The sequence below is a fragment of the Leopardus geoffroyi genome, chromosome A3, assembly GCF_018350155.1.
Source record: "Leopardus geoffroyi isolate Oge1 chromosome A3, O.geoffroyi_Oge1_pat1.0, whole genome shotgun sequence".
Classification (NCBI taxonomy): domain Eukaryota; kingdom Metazoa; phylum Chordata; class Mammalia; order Carnivora; family Felidae; genus Leopardus; species Leopardus geoffroyi.
The window spans coordinates 52349430-52375455 of NC_059336.1; the positions used below are offsets into that span (position 1 = coordinate 52349430).

Below are 26026 nucleotides of genomic sequence, written 5' to 3' on the forward strand. Positions count from 1 at the left end.
AGATGGGTCTTGTTTCTTTATCCATTCTCATACCCTATGTCTTTTGATTGGAGCATTTAGTTCATTTACATTCAGTGTTATTATTGAAAGATATGGGCTACAGTCATTGTGTTATCTGTAGGTTTCATGCTTGTAGTGATATCTCTGGTACTCTATGGTCCTTGCAACATTTCATTCACAGTGTCCCCCTTAGGATCTCTTGTAGGGCTGGTAGGGTGGTGATGAATTCCTGCAGTTTTTGTTTGTTTGGGAAAACCTTTATCTCTCCTTCTATTCTGAATGACAGACTTGCTGGATAAAGGATTCTTGGCTGCATATTTTTTCTGTTCATCACATTGAAGATTTTCTGCCATTCCTTTCTGGCCTGCCAAGTGTCAGTAGATAGGTCTGCTACTACCTGTATATCTACCTTTGTATGTTAAGGCCCATTTATCCCTAGCTTCTTTCAGAATTTTGTCTTTATCCTTGTATTTTGCCAGTTTCACTGTGATATGTCATGCAGAAGATTGATTCAAGTTACATCTGAAGGGAGTGCTCTGTGCCTCTTGGATTTCAATGCCTGTTTCCTTCCCCAGATCAGGGAAGTTCTCAGTCTGATTTGTTCAAGTACACCTTCAGCCCCTTTTTCTCTCTCTTCTTCTTCTGGAATTCCTATGATACAGATATTGTTCTGTTTGATTGTATCGCTTAGTTCTCTAATTCTCCCCTCATACTCCTGAATCTTTTTCTCAGCTTCCTCTTTTTCCATAATTTTATCTTCTAATTCACCTCATCTCCCCTCTGCGTCTTCAATCCTCAGCAGCTGTTTAAAATGGCTTTCCCCTTTGAATGTTTTTAAGGTCAGATGTCTTTTGTTCAATCATTATAGAAGAAAATAGTAACATTCCAGGTGACCTAGAATATATGAGAAAATGTGAAAGCATTTCCACACGAGTGGAGAAATGGAGTGGCTTATGAATTTGGTGGAACTAATGAATTGTCTGTCATTGGATTCTTCTTCACTACACCAAAGAAGGTGTGATTATCACTTTAGTCTAGAATTTCATCTGATTACTTCCCAATGAATTCCAGCACCTTTTCAAATTCACACTTTGGATCCTAAGAAGAAAGTTAAAAGAGAATTGGGAATTTAATAAATATAAAAACAGGTTTTGAAGTATATCAAATTAGCATAGGTTTGGAAGTATATCAAATTAGCATACTATAAATAGAAAAAAAGGAACTAGAGTGATGATAGGTTCAAAACACTGACCTTCATGAGATAAATTGGTATTAAATATTCTCACTCTTCTTAGGCTATATTGCTGCTGGTATTATTTGTGTCTTGATATAGAATTTTTTTAAAGTTGTAATTTTAAATATATTTTTTCCTCTTACATAAACACACACTAGTAAGTATTAACAAAATGTCAAGCAATTATTGCAAAACTAGCCTTGGAATTTTGAGGATCAAGGAAGTGTGTTAACTAGAGGTGTACCTAAATGTATACTAGTCAGTCTTTGTGTTCACAGACCAGGGAGGATTCCATGAATTTCCATGAGAGCTTCCTTGATTCATGACTTTATGATATTCCATGTACATGTTGATGAATATACAATATTTCCTAATTGCCACTATTTTCTCCTGTCTCTTCATGGGTGAGTACCTGGTGGTGGTGAGTCAGTCAGTGCAAAATAGAACATGGCACATAGTCAAGCAGTCAATAACTGTTTGTTGAAAGAGTGAATATGTCATTATTTCCAAAGCATGCCTTGGAGATATGGAAAATTGTGCTATGCCACACTGTCCCTCACCTCCGTTATATCTTCATAGAAGAGGTAGAGAATGCAGTGTTGCTTGTTGACTTTCTATCAACCTTTCATGTCATGCCAAGAACTCCAACACAACGCAAGACATAGAAGAAAAATGGGGCAGTGTGTCTTGACTGTCTACATGATCCCAGTAATTCACTGAAAGGATTTATGAAGATAGGAGATAATCCACAACAATAATTCCCTTATTTTAGAGAAGGTAAAACCCATGTTACAGTGTCCAGATATTATTTCTAACATTTTCTACAGTACTTGCCAGCATAAATAAGATTATTGATAAAAGAAGAAAACTTAGCTAAATTCTCTCACCTTTCTTAGTTGGAAAACTTTCATAAAACTCATCCCATGTTTCTGGAGCAGGAAGTGTTTTATTCTTCCTCTGAAATAGGACACCAAATTGTCCTTGAGACTTTTTCTACAGAGATTTCTGAAAGTAGATGGTAAAGTAGAGGGTTGGGGGTGAAGAAGAAAAAATGAGAGAGAAATTTTAGTGATGTCAGAGCCATAGTTTTTAGTATAATAAACAGTGAGGGAGAAAAGTTTTAATGACTTTCTATTTTTATTCATCACTGAGAATTGTTACTGCATGAAAACAAAAGTTTTATATAGTTAGTGGTTATTTTGTGAGCAATGATGTAGACTGGAAAGTGATGCATTGAAATTCTGGTTTTGGCAGAGCACCAGCACATGAAAGAAGGACATACATGAAGAAATGAATGCACTTAGATGCCTCTCTACTCTTGGCTTTTTTCATGAGCTCAGTAAACTTTCAATAGTAAGTCTCCTGATTTTGATTTAGGTATTAAGTATTTAGGTATTTAGGTATTAAGTATGTAGTCATATCGTGGCAATCTGTGTTGCCGGGGTTTTTTTTGGGGGCGCCTAGGTGGCTCAGTTGGCTAAGCGGCCAACTTCGGCTCAGGTCATGATCTCGTGGTCCATGAGTTCGAGCCCCGCGTTGGGCTCTGTGCTGACAGCTCAGAGCCTGGAGCCTGTTTCAGATTCTGTGTCTCCCTCTCTCTGACCCTCCGCTGTTCATGCTCTGTCTCTCCCTGTCTCAAAAATAAATGAAACGTTAAAAAAAATTAAAAAAAAAAGACATGAATAGACATTTTTCCAAAGAAGACATCCAGATGGTCCACAGACACATGAAAAGATGCTCAACATCACTGATCATCAGGGAAATTGCCAGAATGGCTAAAATTAACAGCTCAAGAAACAATAGGTGTTGGAGAGGATGTGGAGAAGGGGAAGTCTCTTGCACTGTTTGTGGGAATGCAACCTGGTGGAGCCACTATGGAAACCAGCATGGAGGTTCCTCCAAAACTTAAAAATAGACCTACCTTAAAATCCAGCAATTGCACTACTAGGTATTTACCCAAAGAATACAAAAAGACTAATTCAAAGGTATATGTGCACCCTGATGTTTGTAGCAGCATTATCTATATAGCCAAATTAAAGATGTGGTATGTATATATACAATGGAAAATTAGTCAGCCAAAAAAAGAATGAAATCTTGCCATTTGCAATGTCATGAATGGAACTAGAGTATTATGTGAAGTGAAATAAGTCGATTAGAGAAAGGCAAATACCATATGATTTCATTCATATGTAGCAGTTAAGAAACAAAACAAATGAACATGGGGGGAGAAAACAAAGAGGCAAACCAAGAAACAGACTTTAACTACGGAGAACAAACTGATGGTCACCAGAGGGGAGGTGGGTGGGAGGATGGGTGCAATAGGTGATGGAAATCAAGGAGTGCACTTGTTTTGATGATCACTAGGTGATGTATATAAGTATTGAATCACTAAATTGTACACCTGAACTATTATTACACTATATATTAACTAACTGGAATTTAAATAAAAGTTTAAAAAAAGAAAAAAGATAAGGAAAAAAATTTTCGTTTATTGAAATGATCATGGGGCGCCTGGGTGGCGCAGTCGGTTAAGCGTCCGACTTCAGCCAGGTCACGATCTTGCGGTCCGTGAGTTTGAGCCCCGCGTCGGGCTCTGGGCTGATGGCTCAGAGCCTGGAGCCTGTTTCCGATTCTGTGTCTCCCTCTCTCTCTGCCCCTCCCCCGTTCATGCTCTGTCTCTCTCTGTCCCAAAAATAAATAAACGTTGAAAAAAAATTTTTTTGAAATGATCGTGTGGTTTTTTTCTGTTATGCTATTAATGTGGTATATAATTCTTTTTTTTTTTTCAATGTTTTATTTTATTTTTGGGACAGAGAGAGACAGAGCATGAACGGGGGAGGGGCAGAGAGAGAGGGAGACACAGAATCGGAAACAGGCTCCAGGCTCTGAGCCATCACCCCAGAGCCCGACGCGGGGCTCGAACTCACGGACCGCAAGATCGTGACCTGGCCGAAGTCGGACGCTTAACCGACTGCGCCACCCAGGCGCCCCTATAATTCTTTTTATACATTATGTATTGCTGGTGATACAGTTGCTAGTATATTGTTGAAGATTTTTTACATCAGAGATGCTGATCTGTAGTTTTCTTTCTTATGATTGTCTTTGGCTGACTTTGTTATTAGGGCATCATAGGATGAATTGGGAAGTGTTCTTTCCTTTTTTATCTTGGAAGAATTTGTGAAAGACTGATATTAATTTTTTAAATTGTTTGACATAATTCACCAGGGAAGGAATCTAGTCTTGGGCTTTTCTTTATAGAAATTTTCTTGATTCTTAATTTTTTGTCTCTTTATTTGTTACAGATCTATTCAGAATTTCAATTTCGTGAGTCAATTTCAGAAGTTTCTAGGGATTTATCCTTTTTCCTGTGTTATACAATTTATTGGCATACAATTATTCACAGTGATGTCTCCTCTTTTCATTCCTAATTTTAGCATGATGACTCCTCTTTCTTTTTTTCTTGGTCTGTTGAACTAAAGAACTGATGTAACGATTTTGTTGATATTTTCAAAGAGCTACCTTTTCATTTTACTGATTTTCATTATTGTTTTTCTAATCACTATTTCACATATTTTTGCTCTGCACTTTATATTTTTCCTTCTTCTTCTTTTGGACTTAGTATACTGTTCTTTTACCAGTTTCCTGAAGTACAAGGATGTAGGGGATAAGCTTAGGAATCCCCCAGGCTTATACCAATGGGTTAACAAGGCATAAAGAGATACAAAGCCAGAATATACTCACACCGAGTTTGGGTAAACCAAATTGGCACCCCAAGAATAGGGGGTGCAAAGGCACCCCAAGAATATGCAGGTGCAAAGGCGCCAGGAATAGGGTGGTGCAAAGGCATCCCAAAATAGAGAGGGGATGCAGAGTCCCCAGAATAGAGAGGGAGGGGCAAAGCCCCAAATAGGAACAGGCGCAGAGGTGCCCAATACATAGGTATATGAAATAAACAAGATTAGATATTCAGGGTGGAAGCATCCCCGCTTTAGTACTAGAGCAGAAAGGCTGCTTTCACAGGAGGATAGGGCCAGGTTAGGTGACTTAGACTATGGACTGCTGCGTTGCAGGCAAAGCAGCCCAGAGCGGAGATGGTTAACAAAAGAAAAGGTGCCTTCTTAACCCTGAGGTTATTTCTCCTATCTGTCTAGCTAAGATAAACAGATGTGCTGCCTCATGTCTGCTGTAAACAACCTTCCTCCCGACTGCCCGGCACCCATATTTTGTTTTGTATTAACCCAAACCCCTAACCTTGAATATCTTCAAGACCCCCTTCCCCTCATGTCCACAAGTTAATGTTCACAGATTCATTGCCTCTTTATGCACATCCATTGCCATGTTTGTGAGCCTTCTGATCCTAATAAAAACAGGGCAAGGACCCTTATTTGGGGCTCTTGTATTTTCCCAGACATTAGCCATCTCTCGCTTTTCATCCTGCATCCTGCTCTCTTGCTAGACAAGAGAGAACTTTAGACTTAGAGTCTATGACAGAAGGAAATAAATTGTTATTGATTTCTTCTATGTTAAAATTTTTTTTATTATAGCCATTTATAACTGTAAGTTTCCTGATGAGCATTTCTTTAAACACTGCATTCTATAATTTTTGGTAAGTTGTATTTCATTCAGCTCAGAGTATTTTAAATTTCCCTCATATTTTCTTTTTTGACCCATTTAGGGCTGTGCTGTTTAATTATTTGCATTGAGAAAAATCTTACATTTAAAGAAGAGTTGCAAAAATAACCCATAGAGTTCCCATATTCTCTTTTCTTTTTAAATCAGCTCTACTCAGGTGTAATTGACATAAAAATTGTAAGATATTAAAGTGTATGTTGTGGTAATATCATGTGTAAGATATTAAAGTGTATGTTGTGGTTGATATACAGGTACATTATGAAAGGATTCCTGCCATGCAGCTAATTAACACATCCCTCATCTTGTATATTTATCCTTTTTTTAAGTACATTTAAGTTCTATTCTCTTAGCTAATTTAAGTTATACAAAACAGTGTTATCAACTATAGTCACCATGTTTTACATTAGGTTCATCTTATTCATTTTATAGTTGAAAGTTTGTACCCATTTACCAAACTTTCACTATTTCCAACACTCCCCAGCTCCTGCCAACCAATTTCCTACCCTCTGCTCTACCAGTTTGACTTTTTAAAAAAATTTTCACATTTAAGTGATACCATGCAGTATTTGTCTTTTTCTGTCAGGCTCATTTTACCAAACATAATGACTTTAAGGCCCATTTATGTTATCACAAATGACAGAATTTCCTTCTTTCTCATGGCTAAATAATATTTTATTATATGTACATGTTTATGAATATATGTTTCCATCCATCCATCCATCCATCCATCCATCCATCAATCACATTTTCTTTATGCATTCATCCACTGATGGACACTTAGCTGTTTTCATATCTCAGCTATTGTGAATAATGCTACAACATGGAAGTGCAGATATCCAGTTTCTATTTTCTTTGGATACATACCCAGACGTGGGATTGCATGATCATGTGTAGTTCTATTTTTAATTTTTGAGGAATCTCCTTATTATTTAACACAGTTGCTGCATCAATTTACATTCCTACCAACAGTGTACATCTTTACCATAGTTTTCTCCACATCCTTTCCAACACTTGTTATCTTGTCTTTTTGATGATAGCCATTCTAACAGGTATGAGATGGTATTTCATTATGGTTTTGATTTGCAATTTCTCTGATTAGAGATGTTGAGTACTTTTCACATACCTGTGTCCATTTATATGTCTTCTTTGGAAAAATGTATTCAGATCCTCTGTCCATTATTTAATTGGATTTTTTTTGGTATTAAGTTGTATGAGTATTATATATGTTTAGGATATTAACCACTTAGCAAATTTATGACTTGGAAATAGTTTCTCCCATTTTATAGTTTGCCTTATTATTTTGTTGTTTCCTTTGCTGTGAAAAAGCCTTTTAGGTTGATATAGTTCCAGTGTTTATTTATACTTATGGTGCCTTTGCTTTTGGTGTCAAATCCAAAAATCATTGCTAAGACTGATGTCAAGGAGCTTTACCCTGTATATTGTCTTCTAGGAGTTTTATAGTTTTAGGTCTTATGGTCAAGTCTTTGATCTATTTTGATCTGAATTCTGTAAATGGTGCAAGATAGTGGTGCAATTTCATTGTTTCGCATATGGCTATCCAGTTTTCCCAATGATACTTATTGTAAAGACTATCATTTTCCCATTATATTCTTGGCTTCTTCGCTGTAAATTAATTGACCATTTATATGTAGGCTTATTTCTGGGCTCTTTATTCTCTTCCATTTATCTTTAATTCTTTGGCAATACCATATTGTTTTGATTAGTATAGTTTTGTGATACAGTTTGGAATCAGGAAATGTGATGCCCCCAGCTACTGCTTCTTTCTCATAAACCCATTGGTTATTTTTCATAACCCATATTTCTCATAAACCCATTGGTTTTTCTTCATAAACCCATTGGGTATTCGGTAGCATTTGGTTTAGCTTCCAAGTGTTTGTATTTTTTCCAGTTTTTTTTTTAATTGTGATTCATTTTTAGTTTCATGCAGTTGTGGTCAGAAAAGGTGCATGATATGATTTCAATCTTAAATTTATTGGGACTTGTTTTGTGGCCTAACATGTAATCTTATCTATTTCTTCTTATGGCTTGAGTTACTGTCTAGTATCCTTTAATTTCATTATGTAGGACAGGTCTAATGAAAACAAATTCTTACAACTTTTGTTTATCTGGGAATATCTTAACTTCTTTCTCACTTTGAAGGACAGTTTTGCTGGCTATAGGACTCTTGCTGATAGTATTTTTCTTTTAGCAGTTTGAATACATTAACCCACATCATTCTGGTGTCTGAAGTTTCTGATGAGGAATGTGCTATTATTAAAGATCCTTTTATGTTAAGAGTGCCTTATCTCTTGCTCCTTTGAAGTTTCTCTCTGTCTTTCAAAAGTTTAATTATAATGTATCTTGTCTCTCTGAGTTCATTTTACTTTGAGTTTATTGAGCTTTTTGAATATTCATATTCATGTCTTTCATAAAATTTGGGACATTTTCAGCCATTATATCTTCAAGTATTTTCTCTGCCACTTTTTCTTTCTCTTTTTCCTTTTAGGACTCCCACAACACATATGTTGGCCCATTTGATTGTGTCCCACAGGTCCCTTAGTTTCTGTTCACTTTTTTTTCCAGTCTTTTCCTTTCTGTTTCTCAGACTGATAATTTCCATCATTCTATCTTCAAGTTTGCTGATTCTTTCATCTCTCTGTTCAAAGCTGCCTTTGATTACCTTCAGTGAATTTTTTATTTCTGTTATTTTAATTTCCCATTCTAACATTTATTTTAGCTTTCTGTTTATTGTTATCTCTTTATTGATATTTCATTTTGTTCCTAAGTTATTTTCTTTACTTTCTCCATGTCTTCCTTTAATACTTGGGGAATCTTTAAGACAGTTGTTGTAAAGTCTTTGTCTGGTAGATCTACCATTTGTTCTTTTCCTGGGAGGGTTTCTGTTGATTTTTTTTCCTTTGAAGGGACCATACTTTCATGGTTCTTTGTGTGCTTTGTGATCATTAAAAACTGGACATATGAATCTAATAATGTGATAATTTTGGGAATCAGATTCTTCCTCTTCCCCAGGGTGTGCTGTTTTTTTGTTATTGTCTTTGTTTATCTTTTTTTTTTTTATTGCTATCAGCTGCCTCTTTGCAAAGACTCTTTCTGAGATGTAGACTTAAGATATTCTCAAGTCTTTTCTGAACCCATGCCTTTCCTTGGGCATATAAGTGGCAACTTTTTAATTTTCTCTGAATATGTAGTTACTTTAGAATTTCCTAGTCATGGGGCGCCTGGGTGGCGCAGTCGGTTAAGCGTCCGACTTCAGCCAGGTCACGATCTCGCGGTCCGGGAGTTCGAGCCCCGCGTCGGGCTCTGGGCTGATGGCTCAGAGCCTGGAGCCTGCTTCCGATTCTGTGTCTCCCTCTCTCTCTGCCCCTCCCCCGTTCATGCTCTGTCTCTCTCTGTCTCAAAAATAAATAAACGTTAAAAAAAAAAATTAAAAAAAAAAAAAAAAAAGAATTTCCTAGTCTTTAATATTTGACTTTCAAAAAGGGGAAAAGAGGAAAATGAAGAGAGAAAAAGGGTACCAGTCCATTAAATCCCCTGGAAACCACTTCATCTAGAGAAGGAGGGGATTGCAACAATTGGGGGAGGTGCACTAATGATGGCCAGCTACCTCTTTGTCAGCACTGATGTGTTTGGTGCAATCAGTGATAAAAGCACAGATACCTGATAGTTATCTATCAAAAAGGAGAGGGTCCTTTTTGCCCACTTTGGCTCCGCCAAAAAACTGTGTGTAGTTTGTTTCAGGAACATGTGTATAGTTGCTTGCCATGGTGCTGGCAGCAGCTTATGGGAGCTACTATTGTTCTAAGGGCTGAAATTGGCTCAACTTAATGGCAAGTTACAGTTCAAGCCTTTCCTTTGAATTTACAGGTCTTCAATGGACTCCAGAGTTCCAAAATGGTTATATCATGGGTATTTTGAAGGTGCACTTGTTGTCTAGGTGGGGGACACAGATTTCTGGTGCTTTCTACTCTGCTATCTTCCCAGGGTCCTTCTCTCCTTCATTTTTTAAGGTAAGTTTTTGCAAGATACAGTATTCTTAGTTGGCAGTTTGTTTTCTTTCCACACTTTCTGAAATATATCACCTGAATTTGTGTGTGTGTGTGTGTGTGTGTGTGTGATCCTTGTCTTCTGGCCTATAAGTTTTCTGTTGAGAAATTAATTGATAATCTTAAAATGCTTTTTCTTATTGTATGTGATGAGTTGCTATTCTCCTCCTACTGTTAAAATTCTCTCTTTGTAATTTTTACAGTTTGATAATAATGTGTATTGGCAATTTGTTGAGATTCTTGAATTTCTCTTTACATTACTTTCCTCAGATTTGGGAATTTTTCACCTGTTCTTTTTTGAAATAATCTTTCTGCCCTTTTCTCTATTCTTCTGGGACTTCCACATTGTTTTTGATGGTCTCTCATGAGTCCCTTAGGCTCTTTTTGATTTTCTTCATACTTTCTTCTTTTTGCCTTTCTGACTCATTTTCTCCATGTTCACGGATTCTTTCTTCTGTTTAATCAAGTCTCTTGTTTAATACCTCTAGGAAATTTTCAATCTGGTTATTGTATTCTTTAGCTCCAGAATTTGTTAAGTTCTTTTCTTTTCATTTTGAGAGAGAGAGAGAGAGAAATTGAGGGAGAGAGGCATAGAGAGGGAGGGAGAGATACAGAGAGAGAGAGAGAGAGAAAAGAGAGAGAAAAGAGAGAGAGAGAGAGAGAGAGAGAATGAATGTCCTGAGAAGTCTCCATAGCCAGCATGGAGCCTGACATGGGACTTGGGCCCATGACCCTGGGATCATAACCTGAGCCAAAATCAAGAGTTGGATGCTTACCTGACTGAGCCACCCAGGTGCCCCAAGTTCTTCTTCTTTTTTTTGTAGTTCCTCTTTGTTGATATTCTTATTTTATTCATGCATTATTTTCCTGATTTTATTTAGTTAGCTTCCTGTGTTCTTTTTTTTTTTTAACCTTATTGAGCATATTTAAGATGATTATTTTGGATCTTTGTCAAATAATTCATAGATATCTGTTTGTTTAGGACTTATTTCTGGAGATATATTTTGTTTTTTTGATTGGCTATGTTTCTCTGTTTCTTTTTATGCCTTATGACCTCATGTTGTGATTTGGGCATTTGAAAAAAAATAGTCACTTTTTCCAGTCTTTACATATTTGCTTTGTATAAGGGAAGACCACTGTCAATCAGCCTAGCTAGAAACTCTGAGGACCTCTCAAGCCTTTTTGCGGTGTGACTTCTTTGATCTTCTTGTATACCTTCTCAGTTAAGTTTTTTTTCTTAAGAACTTGTAATCTCTTGCTCACGTTGGTATCTTTCATATTGTAGTCTCTCTGGTGCTGTGGTGAACTGTGGCATTTACTTTTGTCATTAGTGCTCTAGTCTGGGGAGTCAGAAACCATTTACTTTCTTATTTCCTGTTTTATTGGGGAATTTTTGGGGTTCCTGAGTGGGTCAGTTGGTTTAGTGTCTGACTTCAGCTTAGGTCATGATCTCATGGTTCATGAGTTTGAGCTCCACATTGGGCTCACTGCTGTCAGTCTGTCAGTGCAGACCCTGCTTTGGATCCTCTGTTCCTCCTCTCTCTCTTCCTGTCCCCCACCTACACTCTCTATCTCAAAAATAAATAAAACATTAAAAAAGAAAATAGTAAGGAAAATCAAAGTGCATGTATAGAGATGCAAGAAGTAAAATAGTGCAAAAAATCAGTATTATGATTCTATATAAAACATTAAAAAGAACATATATTCTTAGCAATGTTAGAGACAATTTGGTGTGAATGAACCATAATGCTACTTGGCTCCTGTCTATTAGTAAAGTATCAATAGAAATATAATTTTAAAAATAAATACATTTCATACCAAATCAAGCTTTCTTAATTTTCTTGATTCAAACCTAGACTTCTTCCATAGGAGTTAAAGGTTATTGCTCACATATGATAAAACATAGAATGTGCACTCTGTATTTGATAGATTCTATGTATCAGAAGGATTACAAAGACTAAATACATTATTGCAATTTTCTGCTAAAATGGAAACAATTTTGACTAGATCTAGAATATAATATGCTAATCAATGGTTTTGAAATACTGAAGGGGAGAGGAAGGTAAGAGGTAGCAACTTGAGTGCAAGGTCAAAAGTCCAAGAGCCATGGGCTGAGCACATGCCCCCTTCCTCTGAGTTATCTTTGTGAGGCAGCAGGGCAGAGCATGGATTTTGGTGTCTTGGGGGTAGTGGTGGTATGTGGGGGAGAACTGAACATAGTCACAGAAAGCACTGCATTCAGATAAGAGCCTGCAGGTATTGTAACCAATTTCAGGGAGAACTTTAGAGATATAAAGGTATAAAAAAACATATTTCAGACTGGACAGATGTTAGGGGTGCCAAGTGGGAAGCTATTGTTGGCTTAGGACTCTGTCTACTTCAGAGCATGCGGACAGTGGGAATATTTTAGATATTCAATAGACTATTGTTAAGCTTCACTTGATCATGGTGGGGAATGGCTGACATCTTGACAGTCTGGTTATTTTTAGGTCTGGGTCTGGGTTGGGCATCCTTTAGTTAGCAGTGATCATTATGAACCTGTGATGGGACTGTGGTAAGAACAGGAAGGGAGAGACTCTATTTTGAACAGTTAAAAATGCGGGTTTTGGAACCATTGGAGCTGTGTTTGAAAGTAAATTCCAACATTTCTTATTTGAGTAACTTAACTAATATCTCTGAACTTTAGTTTTAGTTTTCTCTGTGGGATAATACTGCCACATTCAAAAGATTGTTATAAAAATAAAATGTCTTATCCAATACAACTTTTCTGGATGATAGAAATATTTTCTAATGTCCAAGTAATAGCTACTACGTATGTGTGGCTAGTGAGCATTTGAAACTTAACTGGTGGAAATGAGGAACTAGATTTTATCTATTTTTAATTAATTCAAATAGGCACTTGTAGCTAGTATATTGGACAGCAGTTAAAGATGATAACTTTTATAGGTACTACTTAAAATATAAATTTAGGCACTACTATATAAAAAGTTAGCTGTTTTGAATTTCCTTGACAGACATATTCTTTCAGTTACTTATTTTCATGCTTGTCCTATTTTGTTTGATGCAATGAAGTATATAGCAATGTTTCTATCTTGGAAAAAAATAAATAAGCGAAAATTTTAATAAGCACAAGAAAGACAATATATACATATAAGAGATGTAATATACTTTAATCTTAATCACAAAAGAATTATACTAAGTGTAGAGAACTTCAGAAGAACAAATGATCTCTTCAGTTTTCAGTATTTGCAGAAGGAATGAACCACTTGCCTTGGTTATTGAAGCATGTTATATGTTTTGGATAGGTAGAATATGTTTTCAGATAGAGGCAAGGTGAAAATAAAACTAGTAGGGTAGGAACCTGCAAGATATCAGGGCTCAGTGAGTAGCTAATTTGCTGAAGTAAGGAGATGGTTTAGAAGATGAAATTAAGCTAGAAAAGTGGTTTGGAAGATGAGATTAACCATATCATATGTTTATAGCTGCCTATGAATTGATGGTTAAAAAGCATGGGATTTATCTTTCAGCCACTGTAAATTCAGCGTCATTGAAGTATTATTTAGAGCTAAGGAAAAATACAATCACAATCCTGTTTTAGGAAAGTAACCCTAATAGATTTGCGAGGAAGAGAGAAATTAGTTAGGAAGCTTACACTAGTATGGGTAAAAGGTTTCTGAACCAGAAGGGTGGCTATAGAATTGAGACTTCATACAAGAAAAACTGAGATATTGTTGGTGGATTAGCATATGATTATGGATTCACTGGAAGGAGGCAAATCAAGATATGACTCCAAGACTGAATCATAGCACTGGCTGAGGTGAGAGAGAGAGAGTTAAGTATATAGGATGTGGTAATTGATAGGAATAGATGTATTATAGAAAGAACACTGAAGTGAATTGGAAAGTTTCATGGGGAAACAGAGTTACACGATGGTTACTTGGCTACCAATTACTTTCTGGGAGAAATAGTCACTATCTACATACTTTAGTGCTGTGTTGAGAAGTTAGTCTGAAAGAACACTTACTCTGAAAATTTTAGTGTTTTCTTATATAAGGAATGAAGAATTTTTAATGTTAACAAACACATGATCTGTAGAAAACTTAAACATAATGATAATTAGCAATGATGCCAGGATTTTAACTAGTGATGATTGAACCTCATTCCTTCCACACTGCCATTCTCCTCACACTCTCCACCTTGTCCCCAATCTCTGTTAGCTTTATCCCCACTTTTTTAGAGTGAACAAAAGCAAACACAATAAACAACTAGTCTGAGAACCTAATCCAATATTATGTGATCTGAGCAACAAAATTTAATTATTACCCAATAAATTAGGTAATAAACTAAAAAAATTTTTGTTTTCTTTTTTATGAGAATTGGAAGTGGAAAGTTAGACTGGAATCAGCCATTTTCTTCTTGTAGTCTTCATCAAATCTCTCATTCTGAGCCACAGTAAAGTGATTTTTCCAGTCTCCAACTGTCCCTGAAACAGTCATGTGGGAGAGAGTCAATTTGTATTTCTCTATTTTCCCTTTTCTGTGTGAATATTTCTGTTCTACCGTCCTGGGAAGCAATATTGAACAAAACATTTCTGTTGCTAACCTGTCAATTTCATTCTGAAGGGAAGAAGAATTTCTTATCTGATCTGGTAACAGGAGAGTCCATTACCCACTGAGTCACATTAATGGGGGAAATGAAACTACAATAATTAAAACAGCAGGCATGGAGGGATTTCTTGTCTTTTTCTCCTGTCCTCTTTGCACGTCAAAGTGTGGTAGGTGCTTATGCCTATAGCTTTCATTGCATAGACCTACCAGGAAGGGCTTGTATGTCAGAGAATTCAACGTATAGTTCTGAGGAAAAAAACAAAAAAAAAATCCCCCAAATTCTCCAATTGCAACTCCTGTCACCTTTTCACAGATTGCCTTTTCCCCCTGTAGTGCTTACCATCATCTATTACCCTGTGTATTCTTCTTGCTTATTTTATTTGTGGCTAGAATATAATGTTCATGAGGGGAGACAATTTTGTGATTTTTTTCACTGCTCTAGACATTACCTAGAACAATGCCAGGCACATAGTAGCCACTCAGTAAGTATTTTGGAATGAATTAAATCTAACTGATAGCATAAAGCCCTTGTAAATCCATTATAAAATGGATTCTTTGCCTTATCTCATTTAATTCTGTGTGTTTTCACCTTATCAGTAAGATCTCTGAAGAGTTGGGGGGGGAAAGGGGGTGGGATTTAGACACCACACCTTACTCTTCAATTATCTGAACATTGTTTTCATTTCATTTGTGGTTTCCTAAGAATCCCAGAATCATTTGTTATAGAGCTTTTTTTTTCTTAGCCACAGGAAAGAAAATTCCCCCAAGGCTGTGAAAGGTTGCCCAACACTTTTAAGATTATGATCAAAATAAAATATAAAAACCTTTTCTCATGAATGGAGAAACAGAGTGGTTCATGATTTCAGTAGGAATTGATGAATAGTTTGCCATTGAATTCTGCTTCATAACATCAAATGAAGTGTGATGGAGAATTTTATCTAGAACTTCATGATCTAGGTTTTTTCCAATAAATTCTGCCAGCTTCTGAATTTCCTGCTTTGGATTCTATGATGAGAGTTGAAAGAAAAGTGAAGATTTGATATAAAACAATTGGTTTAATAAGAATACTGAAATGAATTAATAACAGTAATCAGTAACATGCCATGAGATAAAATTAAAAAATCTTATATCACAAATGCTCAACTATCCATAAATGACTCATTTTAACATGATGGTCCATAATATTCTCTTTTTTATTAACTGGAATTATTAAGCTTTTCTTGCTCTAACATAGGAGCAAAAACTGAAGTGTTAGTGAAACATTTAGCATACAGTGACATGCAGTGCAGGGAGAGTGTTTCACTAAGAGTTATGCCCAAGTGTCCCATGCAAGTCAGTTATCTCGGGGGGTGGGGATCTTGGTCAATTAAATATCCAACAAGGAGAGTCCATAGACTGGTGATAAGAGCAAAGGTATTGTGGAAGCATAGGGTAAGACAATTTAAGGAGGCTGTCTCCTGTTTCATTGATAGAAATGTTCCCAGACCATTTCAGTGGTGGAAGTAAGTGGTGGCAGGAGAATGGGAGAGGACTATTTTGCACCCATGAAGTGCCCAAGAGACACCCATGACTAGTAACTCTATTACCCAGCATGTCCAGATGTTTATGTGCTCCTGAGAGTTCCAATGTTTCCTCATCAGAGGGACACACCACCCTAGGGAGCTGTGGCTGTGGGAAGTCCCTATCTCTAGGAGGAGTGGCAGGGGAAAGAAAGTAGAAAGGCACAGCCTGACATCTGTGTCTTCTGCTTTAAAAGTTTGGATGTCAAAAGTGCTTAATTAATTGGCTTCAGATAGACTAGGAATCCCCGACGTTTATACCAGCACTATCAACAATAGCCAAATTATGGAAAGAGCCCAAGTGTCCATCGACTGATGAATGGATAAAGAAGATATGGAATATATATACAATGGAATACTACTCAGTAATCAAAAAGAACGAAATCTTGCCATTTGCAACAATGTGGATGGAACTAGAATGTATTATGCTAAGAGAATAAGTCAGAGAAAGATAAAAATCATATGATTTCACTCATATGTGGAATTTAAGAAACAACAGATGAACATAGGGGAAGGGAAGGAAAAATGAGAAAAAACAGAGAGGGAGGCAAACCATAAAAGGCTCTTAAACACAGAGAACAAACTGAGGGTTGCTGATGTGGTGTTGGGTGGGGAGATGGACTAAATGGGTGATGGGCATTAAGGAGGGCACTTGTTGGTATGAGCACTGGGTGTTATATGTAAGTGATGAATCACTAAATTCTGTTCCTGAAACCATTATTAGTTTATGTTAACTAACTTGGATTTGAATAATATTTTTAAAAAAGAGGAAAAAAAAAGAAAAGCTAAGAGAAATTACACCAGAAAAAAAAAAAGAGTGCAGAGAATATTGAGCTTTGAGTGACTAGTTAGGGGACATTCCAGAACATGATCACAGAAATATTTAAAAGGGCTCTAGGGATTCTAAGGTTAGACTACCTGTTCAATAAAGTTTCTTCCTGGCATCATAATACATTAGGATATACCCCATTAAAAGGGCATCATTCCTGATGATATATTCTTATTTTTACCCTGTAATGATACATTTGATATCATGTGGACAAGCATCACCTACATGGAGTTTTCCTACTCTGTGTTTAACAGCAGAGTATTCCTTCCTTCTATGGCTTCCTCAGTTTGTCGTATCTATTCATGAAAGAGCAAACATTTCCCTTATACGATTCCCTGCCATAATATTTCTTAACTGAATATCTAAATGTAGAATTCTGTAGAGAACTCTCTGCACTAAAATAGGGCGCATATCTGACCTTTTCTGTTTGAAGAAACTGTAGAGTGGAATCTAAACAACAACCACCAAACTTATAGATACAGAGAACAGATTGATGTTGCCAGAGATAGAGAGTAGGATGGGCAAATGGATGAAGGGAGACAAAAGTTACAAACTTCTAGTTATAAAATAAGTCCTGGGTATGTAATGTGTAGCATGGTGACTATAGTTAATAATACAATGTTGTCTATTTGAAAGTTGCCAAGAAAATAGATCTTAAAAATTCTTATCACAAGAAAAAAATTCTCTGTCTGTGGTGATAGATGTTAACTGGACTTATTGTGGTGCTCATGTCAAAACATATACAAATATTAAATCATGTTGTACACCTGAAAATAATATAATGTTAATTGTCTATTGTATCTTGACTAAAAAAATAGAAAAATGATTCTGTTTTGCTCTTTTGATATTCTGTAGAAACAGCTAGATGAGGCCCAGCAGTGACTGAACCCAGGAGACATACATCTAAGCTAATGTGCCCACAAATCCCCTAGGCATTTTATAAGGTATCTTATAAGGTGCACATTCTGACTTAGTAGGCTTGATGTGGGGTCTGAGAGCCCCATGCAGCTAGTCTGTGAAACACCTTTTGAGTAGCAAGGCTTTCAGTGATAATTGAAGAACAGAGACTCTAATTTTCATAGATCCCTGTATTTAGTTAAGTCATAGATAGTATTGGGTAAATTATAATATACCCATGGGAGTAAACTCCCATGAACCTCATCTTATTTAGTCCTCACAGTAGATCTTGGAAGAGTATACATTACTATCTAGTGTTTGCATTTAGGGAAACTAAGTAAATCTCTAAGATGTTAAGTGTCCTTACCAAGAATAATTGCCAGTAGGTAAAGCCACAATTTGAATTCAAGAATTTTGAATCTAAATCATTAGTATTTTCCATTACACCCTAAATTCTTAACCCATTTCTCGAAATTATGATGTTTCTCAAGTACTAATGAAAAAACACAAAATGTGCTAGGAAATGTTTTTCTTTCTAAATGGAATTTTAAAATAGCTATGAAAGAGGAAAATAAAGGTATCGCTTGCATTTTGCCTATATGGAAACAGTGTACTATACCCCAGAGCACCAGGAAATTGTAGATGAAACTATGTGATACATAAACTCCTGATATCCCATGTGTTCTTTGATTCATGGACAGCAGTAACCAATGAAATGCAGCATTTTCTATTCCCTGTTTCAATCTATGAGTCCCCAGTAGGGTCCATACATTATGACTTAAATGTCTTATGGTCCAATGGGAACATTTTATATGGCACTGCCCCTCACCTTCTTCAGGTCCTCATAGAAGAGGTAGACAATGCGGTGTTGATCTTTGGCTTTCCACCATCCTTTCACATGGTCATGCCATGATCCCCAGCACACTGCAAGGAGGGATGAAGAACAGGGTAATGAATCACAGAAGCCCAACAAACAAATATTCCACTGAAAGGAGATTTCCTAAAGAAAGGGAGAGTATCATAGTGATGATTTCTTCACAGTAAAGCAGGCAGAGGCCCAGATATTCTAAGGAAATGATTTTTTCTTTTTAGAGTGTTTGAGAATTTTGAGGCAGAAAAGAAACAAACTGAATTCTCTTACCTTTCCCAGCCAGAAAACTCTCAAAATACTCTTCCCAGGTTCCTGGAGCAGGAAGAGCTTTATTCATTCTTTGGAAATGGTAATAAGACACCATATTGTCCTTTGGATTTCTTGCTACATAGATTATCTAGGAAAGTAGCAAAAATAGGATTAGACTTATATTTGGTTATTGCTCATACAAATTATGTTCAAGTGGGTACATTCCATACAGATGAGATTTTCTGATGCTGCATTCTTATGATTTTGACTTTTGTGGGACTTGAAAAAGACTCAAATCAATTTGCATATTGATTATTGTGAAGAGATGGACTCTCTCTTCTTAACAAGTGAAGTGCCTTAAGAGGAAATTAAAGACCACTCTAGGGTTGTTTTAAGGAGTAAACTGTGAATTCCTTTTGGTTTTTACCTTACAGTTTTTCTCTAGGAAGGATGGTGGCAGCAATTGGATGGGAAGATGTGTTTTCAGGGTCCGTGGTGAGGGCATTTGCTTAGCTTGTTCCAAACCTGCAAAATTGATTTTTGATCACTCACCACCATTTTTTTTTCTATTTGCTTCAACATCTTACTGCTTCCATTATTACTACTTTAGGAACAGTTGAACAATTCAAGGCAACTATGAGAGCACTGTAACAGTAGATCTGATATGAGATAATATGTGTAGCTTATGAATGACTTTTTAAAGCTAAAACAGTCTTTAGCCATAACAAACAAGAAACCAAACAAATAAGAACCTAAAAGATTCAAATGCTTCCATGATGAAATTATGTCACTTGGGCTCAACTTTGTGGAATACAATTAATTTCTAATGGAGAATAAAAACTTGTGTATAATCAGTAACTCCATTAGAAAATGTCTGGAGTTTAGCAACGGCCAGACACAGTTAAAAAAATACAGTCACATAATTCATTAGTAATGCTTGAATGCCTAGAATTTAATTTTTTTCTAGTTTTTCGAAGTGGTTGTATTAATTCTTATGTCTTTTCTATGATTTTTTTTTCAGCTTGAATGCCTGTGAATGTGATAGTAAAAAATCCTAAGTGTATATTTAGGATCATAGTCAAGTGTTGCTATTCCATACTCACCAGATCTCATGGATGGGACTATCCATTCGATGAAAGGAAATCGTATGTAAGTAGGTGCTCGTTGACTTTTGTCAACATCACCTTCATTTTGTATTAAGTCCACTATCTCCTGAGTCCATGTTGTTCCTTATTCCACATGTAAGATGAAGATGCACAGACATTTAGTATACTACATTTCTTAAAGATTATGTTTATTTATTTTTGAGAGACAGGGAGAGACAGAGCACAAGTAGGGGAAGGGCAGTGAGAGGGAGACACATGATCTGAAACAGGATCCAGGCTCTGAACTGTCAGCACAGAGCCCGATGTGGGGTTCGAACTCACAAACTGTGAGATCATGACCTGAGCCAAAGTTGGATGCTTAACTGACTGAGCCACCCAGGCGCCTCTAGTATACTACATTTCTTAAAATATGATCATATTTGTTAGAATACCTCTCTGAATTTTAAAGCTAGGTTTATAGTGGGATTCAGAAAACATCATTTTTTATTTATGTCTTATGTTATCACAATATGAATTTTTATACAAAGGCTGCAATTTGGAGTGGACACTATATTGATAACTATGCAGTTCATTTTTTTTTTTTGCCTGTCACAACCATTAATTTGAATTGTTATCTTATTGATATAGCTGCATTGTTCATAAGAAAGCTAGAATGAAAGGTCTTTCTCACCTGATTATGATCTCCTGGAGAGTAATCACTATGTGGTTTTCAAACCGTTTCCCAAGCACATAGTGGGGCTGCTACAGAGGAGCTACTTAATATGTGTTGGCTGAATGAACAAGTGAATAATTAGTATCTGGGCTGGATATTGATCATTGGTACTTAGTATCAATTTTCACCCATTTCTCAATTTTCCCCTTATCTCAGGGACTGAAATGCTAAAAAGTGCATTATCTAGACTTCTTTGCCACTAAGATTCTGAATATTATTTAGATTCCCCTGATGAAATGCATTGAAACGTGGAAGAGAGATAGAGGTCATTCTTCCCGAAAGGTAGCTTCAACAGATAGAAATTTTGCAGAGGCCATACCACATTTTGCTGCCCAGTGTCTCAAATGCAAGAAGCCACTGGAAGAAGGGCCCTTTGTCTCCCAGGCCCAGTTAGTTTCTGTGTGCTGTCTGATTCTGACTGATACAGTGCCTACCAACTAAATCTTCATCCTTTGATAAAGAGCTGTTGTACTAGACATTCTGACAAATCCATGTCAGGAAGATGAACAATTTGAGAATGGTTCTCTGAATCCTGAATCTGGGCTAATCTTCCTATTTTCTCTGAAATCAGATCTCTATAGACTCCTTTCCTCATACTGTCAATTTAGTGCTTTTAGCTCTACAGGAAGGGCATAGGTTAGGAAACAATGAAAAAAATTACATTTTATATCGTAGATGAGTTGGTCTCTAATATTTTCTGGCACCAACTCTTTTATTACAGGATAAAAGAACAATATTTCTTCAGCTATCTAGTCAAAGAAAGAGCTATTTGTACTGGTTTTAGGTGGTCACTCTGAATTTATAGCCATGGGCCAGCTAAAAATGGGGCAGGCTCACATGTTGCTAGGGGTTTGGGGATGAGTGGAATTTCTCAATACATCCTCTAGAGGTCAGTGATTTTATAATATATTTTTTCTCTTGGCTCATTCACAGAGTATTTATTACTTTTTTAAAAATTTAGGTGTAAGCCATATTTTTCATCCATGCTTGTTCATTCTTCCCTCCAATAAATTTAGCCTTTATTAATGGATAAGGTTTTAGTGATGATTAAATATTACATTAGCTGGCAAGCATATTATTTATTTAGTGTGTTATTTGGATTGTTGAAGCCCCATTAATCCTAACCCATGAAAACCTTAAATAAACCAAATCTTGCTGCTCACATTTGGGAGGCGGAGAAAGATTAACTATTAAACATTATGCTGAAATGATGATCGAGTAGAGTTGTGGACAAAATTAAGACTATGACATGTGATTCTTACCAGTGAATTCTTTTACATTCACAAACTTAGGAAAGTTTAATCCTGAACAGGCTCACGATGAGTAAGATTAGAAAATTAGGAGTCTAAGGCTCTCATCTGCTGGTAGTCTTTTATTAGGATCATTAGATATAAAACTCAAGAGAGGTTTGAACATAAAATCTCAGAAAATGCTTAGGTTTAGATTTCTTGGTGTGTGTGTGTGTGTGTGTGTGTGTGTGTGTGCGCGCGTGTGTGTATGTGAAAGAGGGGTTATTGACAGGTAACTTGATTTTTCAAAGAGCAAATGTACATGCAATCTGGCTGTGAATTAAATAGTGTATTTTTACTACATATGTAATATGCACAAAAATCTGTAGAGAACTATTTCTCCCTGCTCATCCTAAAATTTTTATGATACAGTGGCTGGGCTCAAGTATTCTTACTTTTATAGCAACTTCTGTTAAACTAATTACTGAAACAAGGAAGTAGGTTCACAACATGCCATGATGGAAGATGGAAATCAAAACAGTTCTCAGACCCTGAACTGAGAGAATTTTGAGGGCTTCTGGGGGCTGCTGAGGTGAAATCAGCATTGCAGGACCAACGCTCCCATAACTCTTCCCCAAATAAGCCTTGGGATCCCCTTTTTAGCTCACACACACAAAGAAGTTTTTTTGTTTTGTTTTGTTTTTTCTTTTTTTTTCAGGATCTGCAGTAAGGGCCTGCATTGGGAACAAACAAATCAATAAATCTAGCCCTTTAGTTCTCAGCTCTTTCATTCACTCTTTACTGGGGAAGTAAAAAAAATGTACATCAGGGGCACCTGGGTGGCTCAGTGGGTTAAGTGTCTGACTTTGGCTTAGGTCATGATCTCGTCATTTGTGAGTTTGAGCCCCACATCAGGCTCTGTGCTGACAGCACAGAGCCTGGAGCCTGCTTCAGATTCTGTGTCTTCCTCTCTCTCTGCCCCTCCCCTGCTCACACTGTCTCTGTCTCACTCTCAAAAAAAAAAAAAAATTAAAAAAATATGTACATCATAGGAAGAATTAAATTCTTAAAATTTGTACATCATTTTAATATTTTTTTCTGTAGTTTCAGTTTCCACAAGATATATATCTTAGCCATATCACTCCGTCCAGTAAACAATTTCCCACTCCTTTATTTCATTATTAATGTACTTTCCCCACTTACCTTCCTAACTCTCTTCTTCACCTTCCCCTCTCCCCTACCCCCTACCTGCTTTAGGATAGGTGGCAATAAGCAGATCATCAGACTTGGCTTGGAAGTTCCAGATCTGGTCCCAGATGTTACAGGTAGGTATGGGTTGCATTATCCCCTTCACGTAGTTGACAGGTATGCGCTCTTTTCCATCAAATTTAAAATCCTCCATTTTACTTAAGGCCATTAGTATCAGAAATCAGAGTAATGTACCAGATAAAATGTTACTGCTCAGTCAGCACAAAGCTGCATTCTTGTTATTGTACAGGCAATGCAAGACTCAGACTGCAAGTTCTACCTGGACAGCCTGGGGATGGTTGGCAATTAATGTGCAAACCAGCTACAGGCCTGCTAGCCCCAGTTCCAGGAAACAGGGCACTACTGTTTAGGCCTTTGTACGCAGGCCTTTTCTTAATGAGCTCCAGCCCTCCTCCCATCCAGGCTCTGACGTAATGCCATAGGCCCTCCCAGATCCTGGCTGCTGTGTCATGTTCACGTTCAGTCCTGTTCTTCTGTCTCAGTTTAACAAGAGTTAGTGCCATGTTGTTTATGTTTCTCTTATTTGTGTTCATAAAATAATTTACATTCATTTGTTGTCTCTTCTGTGAATGTTAAGCAATTAAAAAGTTGCAGGAAATTTGCTCACAGAACGGAGGTAGTGAATGGAGGTAGCAACATAGAATAACTTCCCTGAAAGGCTGAAGGGAAATTTCTGTGGGCTGTTGGCAAGAAGGTCCTAGATTTGAATCTCCCAGCACAAATATCTGGAAGGGTCAGTGTTGTTATTTTTAAGAGTAAAATAAAATATGCTCTATTAGAAAAGGTTCTCTTCATTTTGTAGGCTATACAGTGTTAGTATCAGAATATGCACGTCTCATTTAAAGCAAAAGAGATGCAGAAAACTCCTTGCTTTTTCCTTGAAACCATTTCTGGTTCCTTCTTGGGTTTTCTCCTCCTGTTTCAACCATAACCTCTTTTCACCTCTAAAACAAGGCCAGATACCTTTTAGTTTTTAACTGCTAAATATTACAGGACACCCACTTAATTTTCCTGTCTCTTGTGATATAATAAAGAATATATAGGGGAGCCTGGGTGGCTCAGTTGGTTAAGCGTCCGACTTCAGCTCAGGTCACGATCTCGCGGTCCGTGAGTTCGAGCCCCTCGTCGGGCTCTGGGCTGATGGCTCAGAGCTTGGAGCCTGCTTCGGATTCTGTGTCTCCCTCTCTCTCTGCCCCTGCCCCATTCATGCTCTGTCTCTCTCTGTCTCAAAAATAAATAAACATTAAAAAAAATAAAAAAAAAAAGAATATATTTGGTATTTGTCTCTGATTCCTTGAACAGAGTTTCAAAAACTCCCGGAAGTTCCTGAGTGATTGGAGTATCTTTGGTTATCCATAATGAGTCCCTTTAGACTCTACCTGAATTTATACTAAATGAGGTTTCAGTGTCATCTGAAGTAGGTCCCTCCTATTTCCTTGCTTGGGGCAACTTTTTTTCCTTTAGAGCAGTTATCAGAATTTAGTCTTGTTTATTTACTTGTTAACATTTTCTATCTCTTATTCTACACTCAAAGGCATGTAAAACAGGGCCTGGGCTCTGTCTTGTTTCTCACTTATGCCACCTAGTGCCTAGCATGCTATTATTTCTTGAGATAAAGAATGAGTAAACCTAAATAGAAAATTGAAGAAGTGAGTTCTCTGAGCCATCATTATTGTGGGGAGTAAGCCTGGGGATTTGGTAGGCCTTAGAAGTCAGACTGCCTGCATTTGAATCCTGTGCCAAGTCCTAGTAGCTGTGGACCTGCAGACTTGGCACACATTGGGCACCAAAGATAAAGTTATGCCCTTTTCCCTTCCAATTCTTTCCTGAACCTTCCCCCTCTTCCTCTCCCCCTCCTCCCCTCCTCCCCTTCCTCTTTCTCCTTTTCTTTCGTCCTCCTCCTCCTCCTCCTCCTCCTCTTTCTCCTTCTTATTCTACTCTGTTACTGTTACTTTCTTAGTGTGGAGAGGAGATTGCAACTCTCATTGCATTCTTTGGATGTCAGATGCAAACTGTAATAGGTGTTCAGGCCACAAGTGTGATCCATTGGAAAAAATTATGACTGGACTTTCTAATATATTTTTCTTAGAAAAAGTCAAAGTGCTGGTTACTCTCCTTAAACAGGTTCTTTTAAAAATGTTTTTGCAAAAAGAATATGTCTAAAATGTATTTTGGTACAGCAAACTGTTGTAAAACACAACTATTGGAAAGTGAGTTAAATTTATTTAAATAAATATTGAATAAAATTTAATTGAAATTGTGTTCACTCCTTGAATCAATATTTAACTTAAGTTCATTAAAAATGTCTCATTTGTTATCCAAGCCTTCAAACCAACCCAGGAGGAAGAAGGAACAATAAGATCATAATCAACAGGACTTGAACATCCAGACTATACAGGGATTGAGAAACATCTATGGTTTACCCATAACTTGTTTCCATTCCACCATTTTCAATTTAAATTGCTTTTCAGCCATTCCCTTTGCAAAACTCTGTTCCAGAAGTGAGTAGGGAAAAAAATGAAACTGAAATAAATTGTATTGATACTTGCTACTTTAACCAGCTCCAGAGATTGGGGTTGGTTATGAACTCTAAGTGAAGTAAGGATGAAGGGAATCTTTAATCTCAGATAATTCCTTAAGACATAAACCCAAGAATCCATTACATTCTTGGAAAAATAGGCTGTGTCAAAATATAGAACATTCAGTTAAATTTGAATCAGATAAGTAACAAATGTAATTTCAGTATAAGCATATCCCATGCGATATTT

At 36.8% G+C, this 26026-nt stretch overlaps 1 protein-coding gene across 1 annotated transcript; it reads right to left on the reverse strand.

Annotated features, from left to right (window-relative positions):
• Positions 1 to 13075: 13075 nt before the first annotated feature.
• On the reverse strand, positions 13076 to 23665 carry SULT1C4 (sulfotransferase family 1C member 4). Its single transcript, XM_045445534.1, has 7 exons — positions 23238 to 23665; positions 20046 to 20171; positions 19370 to 19467; positions 18964 to 19090; positions 18652 to 18746; positions 15362 to 15542; positions 13076 to 14413 (listed from the first exon to the last, which is right to left on the reverse strand). The coding sequence occupies exons 1-7, from the start codon at positions 23404 to 23406 to the stop codon at positions 14298 to 14300; spliced, it is 912 nt and encodes a 303-aa protein (XP_045301490.1). The 5' UTR covers positions 23407 to 23665; the 3' UTR covers positions 13076 to 14297.
• Between the last annotated feature and the right edge of the window lie 2361 nt (positions 23666 to 26026).